General features: G+C 41.6%; 1 protein-coding gene and 1 pseudogene across 3 annotated transcripts in view; one reads left to right on the top strand and one right to left on the bottom strand.

Annotated features, from left to right (window-relative positions):
- Positions 1 to 5861: 5861 nt before the first annotated feature.
- On the bottom strand, positions 5862 to 7115 carry LOC107183106 (annotated as a pseudogene).
- A 4344-nt stretch (positions 7116 to 11459) lies between these two features.
- The window catches only part of RANBP2 (RAN binding protein 2), a 100489-nt gene continuing 100139 nt past the window's right edge, over positions 11460 to 11809 (top strand). The window contains exon 1 of one of the 3 annotated variants that reach the window (XM_015564006.1): positions 11460 to 11730. In XM_015564006.1, the coding sequence (XP_015419492.1) occupies positions 11659 to 11730 (72 nt within the window). In that variant the 5' untranslated portion in view covers positions 11460 to 11658. The remainder of the gene's footprint in view (positions 11731 to 11809) is intronic. The other 2 variants (XM_015564005.1, XM_006763884.2) reach the window with 2 other exon arrangements.

Here is an 11809-nt window from a genome sequence, read left to right as displayed (position 1 = left end):
TCCTCTGGCTCTCAGTGTGCTTTTCTTTCCTTCTAGTTGTAGAATTTACACTCAGCCAGCCTTCCTGTAGTTCTGGGTGATGTCCGTTTTGTCTTTTCGTTGTATTTTGAAGTTGTTGTGGGAGGCAGCAATTTCCCGGTATTTACCTATGCTGCCATCTTAGTTTCTTCCCTTTAATTCTTTAAGTTGTAGTTTTTTGATAACTTTTTACCAGTTTTTCTTGTGTTTTTTTTTTGTTTGGTGTGTGTGTGTGTGTGTATGTGTGTGTTTAGGTAAGCCTGTAGTGCTATGAACTTACCTCTTAGGACTGCTTTCAATGTTTCTCATAGGTTTTGGATTGTTGTGTGTTTATTTTAATTTGTTTCCAGGATGTTTTTAATTTATTCTTTGATCTCTTTGGTAACCCATTCATTGTTTAATGGTATCCTGTTTAACCTTCATGCATTTGATGGCTTTTGAGCATTTTTATTGTAGCTGATTTTTAATTTCATTGTAGTCTGAGAAGATGCTTGAGATGATTTCAATCTTCTTGAATTTGTAGAGACTTAGCTTGTGTCCTAACATGTGGTCTATCTTTGAAAATGTCCCATGTGCACTTAAAAATAATGTATATTCTGTAGCTCTGGGGTGAAGATGTCAATTAGTTCCATCTGTTCTAGAGTGTTATTTAGGATTGCTGTTTCTTTGTTGATTTTTTGTCTAGAAGATTTTTTAAAAATATATTTTTATTGATTTCAGAGAGGGATAAGGATAGAGAGATAGAAACATCAATGATGAGCATCGTTGATCAGCTGCCTCCTGAATGCCCCCCACTAGGGATTGAGCCTGCAACCTGGGCATGTGCCCTTGACCAGAATCGAACCTGGGACTCTTCAGTCCACAGACCGATGCTCTATCCACTGAGCAAAACTGGCAAGGGCTTCTCTAGAAAATTTATCCAGTGATGTTAGTGGGGTATTAAAGTCCCCTACTATGATGGTATTGCTGTCTATCTCTCCCTTGATATCTTCCTGAAGTTTTTTTTTTTAAATAGATTTCAATGCTCCTGTATTGCATATATATTTACCAGAGTTAGAGCCACTTGTTGTATCGATCTCTGTAGTATTATGAAGTGCCTTTCTTTATCTCTTGTTATGGACTTCACTTTGAAGTCTATTTTGTCAGATATAAGTATTGCTACCCCAGCTTTATTTTTAATTTCCATTTACCTGAAAAATTTTTTTTCAATCTCTTCACTTTCAGTCTGTGTGAGTCCTTTGTTCTAAGGTGGGTCTCTTGTAGACAACATATAGAGGGGTCATATTTTCTTATCCATTCAGCTACCCTATGTTTTTTTTATTGAAGCATTTAATCCATTTATGTTTAAGGTTATTAATAGATACTTGTTTGTTGCCATTTTTATTCTGTATATGTGTTTCTGCTTCCCTTTCTATTTTTTCTTTTTACAACAGTCCCTTTAGCAATTCTTGCATTACTGGCTTGGTGGTAATAAACTTCATTAGTCCCTTTTTGTTTGTGAAGCTCCTGATTTCCCCTTCAATTTTGAATGATAACCTTGTTGGATAGAGTATTCTTATTTTCAGTCCCTTGATTTGCATCACTCTGTATACTTCATTCCATACCCTTCTGGCCTCATGTGTTTCTGTTGAGAAATCAGTTGAAAGTCTAATGGGAGATCTCTTGTAGGTAACTATCTGTCTCTCTCTGGCAGCCTTTAAGATTCTTATTTTGCTGTTGACGTTTTCCAATTTAATTATGATGTGCCTCAGTGTTGGTTGTTTTGGTTCATCTTGTTTGGGACTCTCTGCACTTCTTGGATTTGTTTGAGATTTTTCTTCCCAAAGTGAGGGAAGTTTTCTGTCATTATTTCTGAAAACAGGTTTTTTATTCCTTGCTCAGCTTCCTCTTGAATGTTGTTTTGTTTAGTGCTGTCCAAGAGCTCCCTTAGACTCTCCTCCTGCTCTTTAATTTTTTTTCATTTGCTGTTCTCATTGGGTGTTTTCTTCTACTTTGTCTTCTAACTTGCGATTTGGTCCTCAGCCTCTTCTAGTCTAGTGTTGAAACCTTCCATTGTGTTTTTTATTGCAGCTACATCTTTCTTCATTTCCTCTTGATTCTTACACATGTTGGTGAATATCTCATCCAGATGCTTGAGAATGCTTATAATCATTACTCTGAATTCTTTCTCTGACAAGTTCCTTGCCTCCATTTCATTTAGTTCCTTTTCTAGTGACTTCTCCTTTTCTTTCATTTGGGGGGTGTTTCTTCTTCTCCCCATTGTTGTTGTTCCTTTGTAATTGATTCTGTGTATTAAACTGCTCTGCCACTCAGATTTTTAAAATTGGTTTTATGTAGTAGATGTTTTGTGAAACCTAGTTGTGCAAGTCTCTCAATTGTTTTGGGCTGGGTATTCTAGGAAGACCGCCTACTTGAGATATTTGGGTTGTTCTGATGTAGTTGGGTCTTGAATGTTATTGTCTGGTTCGTGGATGGAGTTTCCTCTCAGGATGTTTGATTATGTGGCTCTCTCCCTACCACATTGTGCCAACTATTGTGGAGGCATGAGAAATACAACATGAGAAGACACGACACAGAAGGGACAGAACACAAATGTACACAAGACACCTATAACCCCAATAAAAGTCACTGCCAGAGAAAAGAGAATTAGGAAGGAGAAATGAGCGCAAGAATGATAGTGAGAAAAAAAAGAAAGAATATGGGGAGAAAACACAACAAAATAAACAAATTAATCAAAAAGCATAAACAAAAACACTGGAATAAAGGGAGGTGGGGGGAAGAATCTGTAATTGCAGAACTTAAATAGAAAAAATAAGGTTAAGGAATTGGATGAATAGGGGAAGGACCATGTTTTAGGATAGAGGAAGGAGAAAAAAGAAATGAGAAGACAAGAAGAAAAAGAAACTTTTAAAAAAAAGAAGCATAGAGAAGAGAGAAGATAGGCTTAAATTTAGGAAGTGAAACAAGTTAAAAAATTAGGAGAAGAGCCCTGGCCAGTTTGGCTCAGTTGTGAGAGAGCCTGAAGACTGAAGGGTCCTGGGTTCGATTCTGGTCAAGGGCACGAACCTTTATTGCATGTTCCCCGGCCCTGTGTGCAGGAGACAACCAATCAAGGTGTCTATCTTACTTTGATGTTTCTCTCTGTCTCTCCCTCTCCCTTCCACTCTCTCTAAAAATTAATGGAAAAATATCCTCAGATGAGGATTAACCAAAAAATAAAAAAATTAAGAAAAAATTTAGGAGAAGAAAAAAGCAAGAGAATAGAGAAAGAAGAAAAACAGTTGACTAGTAAAGTAAAAATAAAAGAGGAGGAGAAATGGAGTAGGAGCAGGGAAGAGGAAATTATATATTTGAATAAACCGAGAGATTAGAATAATAACACATCAATAAAACAGATAAAGAAGATCCATTTTTAAAAAGGGGACAAAAGAAAGGAAACAGTAAAACTAGAATGGGAAAAGGAGAAGATAAATGGGAGGAAAACAGAGAAGTGTGGAAGAAAAGGTGCAAACAATAAAAAATAAGATAAAATAAAAAAATAATTTAAAAATTTTAAATACTAAAAATTAAAAAGTGAAGCATCCTTCATTTCAGTCAAGTTTTAATGCCCCACGGGAATTGGTTTAGATCTCCACTCTTCTGTTCTGGCTGCTAATTCTGGGCTTCCTGCTAGCTACTTAGGTGCTGGCCACTGTCATGCACTTTCTTTTGGCTTTTAGCACCCTGCTTGAAGCTCCTTCCACAGGTCCTCTGCTCATGTCTGTCTCCACAATCTTTGGCTGCAAGCAGGCAGGGCCAATCTGCCCTCTTTGTCTGTCTGCCAGCTGTCTTTCTTAATCATTTAAGCTTCTGTTTCTGATATTGTTTTATGAGAGGATGGTATTGTTTTGCTTTCAGGGGACAAGATGGGTGCTTTGTTTTGTTTTGTTTTTTTCCTGATCCAGAGCTACTCCTCTGAGAGTGGCCCAAAATATTACTCTGGCCTTGGTTGGTCACAGATCCTTCTATGGAGACCAATGGGGTTGGCTGGCAACCTGGAGTTTTTATTAGTCTGGTTCCCAAAATATCGGGCTCAACAGGGCCCTCTTCCAATCCAGTCACTGAGGACTCTTTGAGACTATTCAGACCCATAAACTTGGCCTCTGCCTTTGTTTCCTCCGTAATGCCCCAAATGCAGGCTTCCTTGAGGCTACTGGGAGGGGCTAGCTCTTCTGGGGAGAAATGGCCACTTAGATTTGGCAGTTTAAGAATGTCCCTTTTACGGAGAGTGGAAGAGAGAGGGAAAGACAGAGAGAAACATCGATTGGTTGCCTCCTGCATGAGCCCCGACCAGAGCCTGGGTCAGGGAGGAGCCTGCAACTGAGGTACATGCCCTTGACTGGAATAAAACCCAGGACCTTGTGGTCTGCAAGCCAGAGCTCTATCCACTGAGAAAAACTGTCTAGGGCGGTTTCATTTTTAGAGTCAGTGTTCCTAATACATGTCTACTTTAAAAAATAGGTGTGAATGAGACATATCAGGATACTGCAGCTGACATGTAAACAAAAGAGATGAGTCCTGCCCTAACTGGTTTGGCTCAGTGGATAGAGTGTCAGCCTGCGGACTGAAGGGTCCCAGGTTCAACTCCAGTCAAGGGCATGTATCTTGGTTGCGGGCACATTCCCAGTAGCGGGTGTGCAGGAGGCAGCTGATTGATGTTTCTCTCTCATCGATGTTTCTCACTTTCTATCCCTCTCCCTTCCTCTCTGTAAAAAATCAATAAAATATATATTAAAAAAAAAGAACAACATGTGCAAAAGCCTCTACTTTCAGAGATGGAATCAATGAAAAAGTTTCCAAGTGAAAACAACTTAAATATGTCCAAGAAAGAAAGGTAATGTCAGTGGCAATGTGGTTTCTCTTATTTCTGAACTTCCTTTTCCCCCTCTGTTTTTTTCTTTTTAATCAGCTCCATGAAGGACATCCTAAATGCTACATGAAACGCAAAATATTATTTTTCCTTCCAGTATTTAAAAAATGACATTTATAAATATATTAAAGAAACTTCTATATACAGTAGGTCCTCAGGTTACATCAGAGATCCGTTCCTATGGCACGATGTAACGCGATTTTCACCATAAGTCGAAATCCACCTACGTAAGCACCTACATCACTCACATGGAGCACATAACAGCAGTAATGAAGTGAACCAGTAAAATAAATTTAAAAGAAAGATAACAATTCCTGACCTTTACTTGTGGTAAATAAATAATAAAAAACATAAAGCACATATACATATGTTGAAATGACGGAACCTCTTTTATGTACTGCTATTTATTTATTTATTTTTAATATATATTTTATTGATTTTTCTACAGAGAGGAAGGGAGAGGGATAGAGAGGAACATCAATGAGAGAGAAACATCGATGAGCTGCCTCCTGCACACCCCCCACTGGGGATGTGCCCGCAACCAAGGTACATGTCCTTGACCGGAATCGAACCTGTGACCCTTCGGTCCGCAGGCCAACGCTCTATCCACTGAGCCAAACCGGTCAGGGCTCGGAACCTCTTTTAAATAAATAAACGGGAGATGGCGACGTAACCACAAAACAACGTACATGAAGTCCAACATAACCTGAGGACTGCCTGTAATCAGGACAGTGATCATTAGTAAAAACATCTCTAAGTAATCATATATTTTTTAAAAATATATTTTATTGATTTTTTACAGAGAGGAAGGGAGAAGGATAGAAAGTTAGAAACATCAATGAGAGAGAAACATCGATCAGCTGCCTCCTGCACACCTCCTACTGTCGATGTGCCCAAACCAAGGTACATGCACTTGACCGGAATCGTACCCGGGACCCCTCGTCTGCAGGCTGATGCTCTATCCACTGAGCCAAACCGGCTAGGGCTAAGTAATCATATTCTTGATTTCTGGTAGTCACATTTGGAAATTGCTTCCTAACAATGATGTGTGAGTTTTTAAACTGTCCCTAGATGCACAAGGAGAGAAAAATCTCCGGGGGAGAAAAATCAGACTGGCCAAATATTTTTTTTTTTGCTAGAATCAATCCTGACAGCCCAAACTTAAAATAGTATAAAGAAAAATATTAGACTCTATAAATGTCCCAGAATTTGTCTTTAATTGGGAAAAGAATTAAACACACACGGAACTTTCTAAAATATCTTTAACAAGCCACTTTGGGAGCTCAATTCAGAAACAGAAGTCAGTATACTGAAACAGATATTTCTATGCAGCTCCAAAATTCTTTATAAATACAGCCATTTGGAAGGATGACCCTGGATCAAAAGTCTTATACCTGTGTATTACATTAGGTGTGCATGCCTCATCTCAGTTGCCATAAATTGTCTCTGTAATTTCCTCCTGAGTAGCAGTCCTAACCACCCTGACTGCCACCATAGTCTCTGGAGCTTCCATAACCATATCCTCTAGGTCCATGGTCGGCAAACTGCGGCTCACGAGCCACTTGAGGCTCTTTGGCCCCTTGAGTGTGGCTCTTCCTAAGCCTTAGGAGTACCCTAATTAAGTTAATAACAATGTACCTACCTATATAGTTAAAGTTTAAAAAATTTGGCTCTCAAAAGAAATTTCAATCGTTGTATTGTTGATACTTGGCTCTGCTGACTAATGAGTTTGCCAACCACTGCTCTAGGTCGACTGTCATACCTGCCACTCCCATATCTCGGTCCATGCCCATGGGCCCCAAAGTTTGGTTCCCTGGGCAGACTTGCCTACATGGTTCACACAGGTCTGGCAACAGTCCAGAGACTCTCCATTCAGGGCTCTCATGGCATCTGAAGCATTCTTTGGACTGGTGAAGATAATGAAGCCAAAACATTGGGATCACTGAGTCTCTGGTCCTCGACAACAACGACCTCAGAAATAGTCCTGAAGCTGAAGTGATCTTCCAGAGCCTACTCATCAGTGTTGAAATTGAGCCCTCCAACAAAGAGCTTCTCTCCTTCAGAGGACATGCAGTGAATCTGAGTCCTGGAAATTCAGAAGCAAAAGGGTTGAGTATTGACCTCTGAACCAGGAGGTTACGTTAGATTCCTGGTCAGGACACATGCCTGGGTTGCCAGTAGAGAGTGTTCAGGAGGCAGCCAATCAATGATTTTCTCTCATCATTGATGTTTCTATCTCTCACTCCCTCTCCCTTCCTCTCTGAAATAAATAAAACATAAAATAAAATCAACAAAAAGTAAAAGGGCTAGATGGAAAGTTAGCACTGAACTTCTTCTTCTTTTTTTTTTAAATATATTTTATTGATTTTTTACAGAGAGGAAGGGAGAGAGAGAGAGTTAGAAACATCAATGAGAGAGAAACATCGATCAGCTGCCTCCTGCACATCTCCCACTGGGGATATGCCCGCAACCCAGGTACATGCTCTTGACCGGAATCGAACCCGGGACCCTTCAGTCCGCAGGCCGACGCTCTATCCACTGACGCAACCCGGTTTTGGCAAGCACTGAACTTCTTTACGAACATTGTTAACCCGTCATGTCTACTAAGTTCAAAGCCATGAGAATATTCAAAGTACAACCTACAAAGCAGTTATTTAAGATTACTATGGAATCATACAAATTGGGAATGCTGAGAAAATGGTGAGATGAAATGACAGTATAAATGACTCTAGGAAAAGAATCATGTGACATGTGAAAGATAATCATAATACATGTCTGCAGTGGATGATGATCAGCAACAGAGCATAAAAGTACTTCAGGAGATAAAAGCAACTCTTGAGTTTGATTTGCAACAATGTTGGATGACCAATTAATTCAGAAGTTGAGCACTCAGACAAATTAGGTAAATCTGGTTCTAATCTATAATAATAAAAGCATAATAGGCTAATTAGACTGGACGTCCTTCCGGATGACCTTCCAGACAAAGCCAGGGCTGTGAGGGAAGCCCAGGTCCCAGGTGCTGGAGGGAAGCCTCAGTCCCGGGTGCCAGAGAGAAGCTGGTGCTGGCAGCTGGGGGAAGGAAGGCCTACTCTTGCATGAATTTCGTGCATTGGGCCTCTAGTAAAAAATAAAACAAGCTAGTAATTTCTATGGATTCAACTTATTTGAATTGAATGTACAATCAGCATAAGTGGTGGAACCTTTAGAATAGAATTCACCTGCTGCTATGGGATTCTTTGTTAGAGGACATTAAATTAGGTGTGTGGTTTGGGGGAAGAAAAGTCTTTTATGTTTCTCGGAAGGTTCTCTCTTGGGCCCACTCCTTTTTAGTATGTTCAACTTAAGCAAATTAATTTTTTGGATTCTTTATCTGTAAAACTGAGGATAATAATAAATAATAGTATCCTCATAAGGTGTTTGGGAAAATTAAATGAGTTAATACATATGAAGTACTAAGAAAAGGACATGGAACAGAGGAAGGGCTTACTAATTAGCTATGGCTATTATTACTAACACTTTTTCCAGGGCAAACTCATTTTGTCAACTATTACTGGGAGCTTTATGATTTCTAAGTCTATCAGACATCTTGGTCCTATTATTTCATCTACCTAATAGGCATCTCTGCTATATAAATGGCACCTCAAGTGAAATAAATCAACTACCTAGAATATGATTTCGGTTCTGGCCAGTTTGGCTCAGTTGTTTGGAGTGTCATCCAATACACTGAAAGGTTGCAGGTTCAATTTCTGGTTTGGGCACATACCCAGGTTTCGGTTCAATCCCTGGTTTGGGCGGGTATTGGAGGCAACCAGCCAATGTTTTTCTCTCTCTTTCTCCATTTCCCTCTTACTAAAATAAATCAATAAGCATGTCCTCAGGTGAGGATTAAATTAATTAAAAAATAGGATTTCCACCCCAAATGAGGTTCTCTTTACATGCATGTTAATGTATGTCAGTCACGCTGGTAACCTCAGACTCATCATTTCCTTTTCTCTTGTTCACATCCAATGTGATTGAAATAGAACAAAATGCTGTTTTTTCCTTTTTATAAAGGCAATACTTGTTCATTGTAGAAAACTTGGAAAATATGGAAAAATAACAAATATTATCCATAACAATAACATCCTAAACTTTGTTAAGAATTTCAACATAATTTTCTATTTTCCCAGATATTTAAGAGAATATATATACATGTGATCTTTTAAAATCTAAAAATGTCTTCACTATTGGAAACATTTTGTAAAACTTGTTTTCAACTGAGATTTTAAAATTCAAATTCTAAAGAAAACATTTTTGAAGGTTTGGAAAATACAGATAACTCAACATCTTGAGATAATTACTGTTAACATTTTGGTGTACCCTGTTTTGCTACTGAAATATAAATTTGGGGGGCATTCATATGTATGTACACATAGGTGTAATCCTATCTAATGAAAGAGAAACATGGTAATTGGCATACGACCGATACCCTTCCCATTGGCTAATCAGGGCGATATGCAAATTAATCACCAGCCAAGATGGCAGTTAACCCCCAACAAAGATGGTGGCTAATTTGCATACTGCAGGCAGGGCAGGACAGCGCCATCCCGCCTGCCCCGCTGCCATCCGGGCCTGCTATTTGCCCCTATGGGAACAGACCCAGGGCTGGCAGCGGGACCCCAGCCATCGGCTACCGGCCAGCCCACAAACGGACCTCCCAACGGGATCCCGGGCTGAAGGCACTGATCCGCCCCCAGCCACACCCACAAACTTCCATCCTGAGGGGATCTGAGGCTGACTGGAGCTAATGCACAGATCTGCCACTGGCCACGCCCACAAACGGCCCTCCAGGGGGATCCCCAGCCGACAGGTGCTAATGCACTGATTTGCCAAAACGCACACCCAGGCAGCCTTTGCCCTGCACGAACTATGCAGCCCGGAGAGGGGAGTGGGGCCGCTGGGAGCAGGGCGGGAACTTCCCGGGGTTTGAGTCAGGCAGCTCAGAGCAGAGTGCGAACTATCCCCGTTGGCAGCTGCAAACCCTCTCAGGTCCATGGCACCAGGTCAGGCACTGAAGGTGAAGCAGGATAAGACAGAGCTATGTCCTCAAGATGTTAGTAAATCAGTAGGGTGAAGCAGGCACATGAACGAGGCAGTTGTATGCACAGATGCAGTGTACTGGGTTCTGTGAGGGCTGTAACTAATGCCGACTTTGTTCTCTTGATAAATTGGGGTCTTGGGAGTCAGGCTGCCCCAAGCCTGTAAGCCTGTGCCTAGGCGAGGAGTGGCCGGGGTCCCGGAACATGACAGAGGGTGCAGGTCGGGCTGAGGGGTCTGGCCCCACTCCTCTCCCTTACCCCTGAGTGCACAAATTTTTGTGCACTGGGCTACTAGTATAGTTATAAAAGTCCAAAAACAGTATTTGTGGCCTACCTTAAATTATGCACTTCTAATTTTTCATATGCTTTTAAAAGCATGAATTAAATTTAACATATATGCTTCACACTCATACATGTCCGACATAATATATTTAACCAATTGTCTCCAAAAGGTTCCAATTGGAACACACTCACCAAAATGGCCTGAGTGCTAAAAAGAACAAAAGACCAAAACTTTCGAGAACGCATCAGGTAAAAGATCATTTCATTGATATAGTTCAGCAATTTTCAACCTTTTTCATCTCATGGCACACATAAATTAATTACTAAAAATTCTGTGGCACACTGAAATAATTTTTGCTGATCTGACAAGAAAAGGTATGATTTTGATTCATTCACACTAGATGGCTATTGTTGTGTGGGCTGTTGTCATTTTTTAAATATTAAAAATATTTTTATTGACTTCAGAGAGGGAGAGGGAGGATAGAAACATCAATGAGAGAGAATCATTGATCAGCTGCCTCCTGCCTGTCCCACACTGTGGATGGAGCCCCACACCCAGGCATGTGCCCTTGACTGGAATTGAACCTGGGACCCATCAGTCTTCAGGCCGAAGCTCTATCCACTGAGCCAACCCAGCTAGGGCTGTTGTCATTTTTTAAAATAAATTTTTTTATTCTTAATATGGTTTTTATTGATTTTTAAAGAGAGAAGAGAGGAGGCAGGGAGATAAAAACATCAAGGAGTTGCCTCCCTTAGAACCCCAGGGGTAGGGGATCAAACCCTCAACCTGGGTATGTGCCCCGACAAAGACTTGAACCAGCAACCTTTCGGTGCACTGGCCCACGTTCAACCAAGTGACCCACACCAGCCAGGGCTGTTGTCATTTTTTTTACTTGGCAATCTAAGGGAAAATAGGTCATTACCCGATTAAATAATCAGGTAGTACATGCTTTAAAAATTCTTGCGGCACACCGCTGAAAATCGCTGATCTAGTGTCTAGTCCTTAGCCCATGTCTGATGAAAAACACTTGTTTCCCAGACCAGCGCTGCCCATTCTCTGATAGCAAATAGGAATGTGACTTGTGACCCGCAGGCGCGGAGCCGGGGAGAAGGGGGCCAGGAGGAGATGCCATCAGGCCGTGCTCTGCGCTAAGTACGACCTGAGAAGTGCGCAGCCGGATGTGCGCATCGGAGTGCAGCCGCAGTCGTGGGCGAGGCGCATAGTGCTGACGCAAGACGCAGGCGGGGTGGTCCTCTCCTCTGCCCGAGACGGCGCTGCGTCACTAGCTTTAGGCGCTCGGCACTGGAAACGGTGACTGTTTGGGCCTCAGCGCTGGCCTGTCGCGCCCTGGGGTCCAGGCTGGCGGCGCGATGAGGCGCAGCAAGGCGGAGGTGGAACGGTACATCGCTTCGGTGCAGGGTTTCACCCCGTCGTCCCGAGAGGTGAGCCGGTACTGAAGAGACGGGTGGCTTCCGCCCAGGCCTGGCCGTGGCCCCGCGTGGCGCTCGCCTCGCGCCCACC

Source organism: Myotis davidii, unplaced genomic scaffold (genome assembly GCF_000327345.1).
Source record: "Myotis davidii unplaced genomic scaffold, ASM32734v1 scaffold979, whole genome shotgun sequence".
Classification (NCBI taxonomy): domain Eukaryota; kingdom Metazoa; phylum Chordata; class Mammalia; order Chiroptera; family Vespertilionidae; genus Myotis; species Myotis davidii.
The sequence above is the reverse complement of the archived record's forward strand: the minus strand, read 5'-3'. Positions and strand labels throughout refer to the sequence as shown.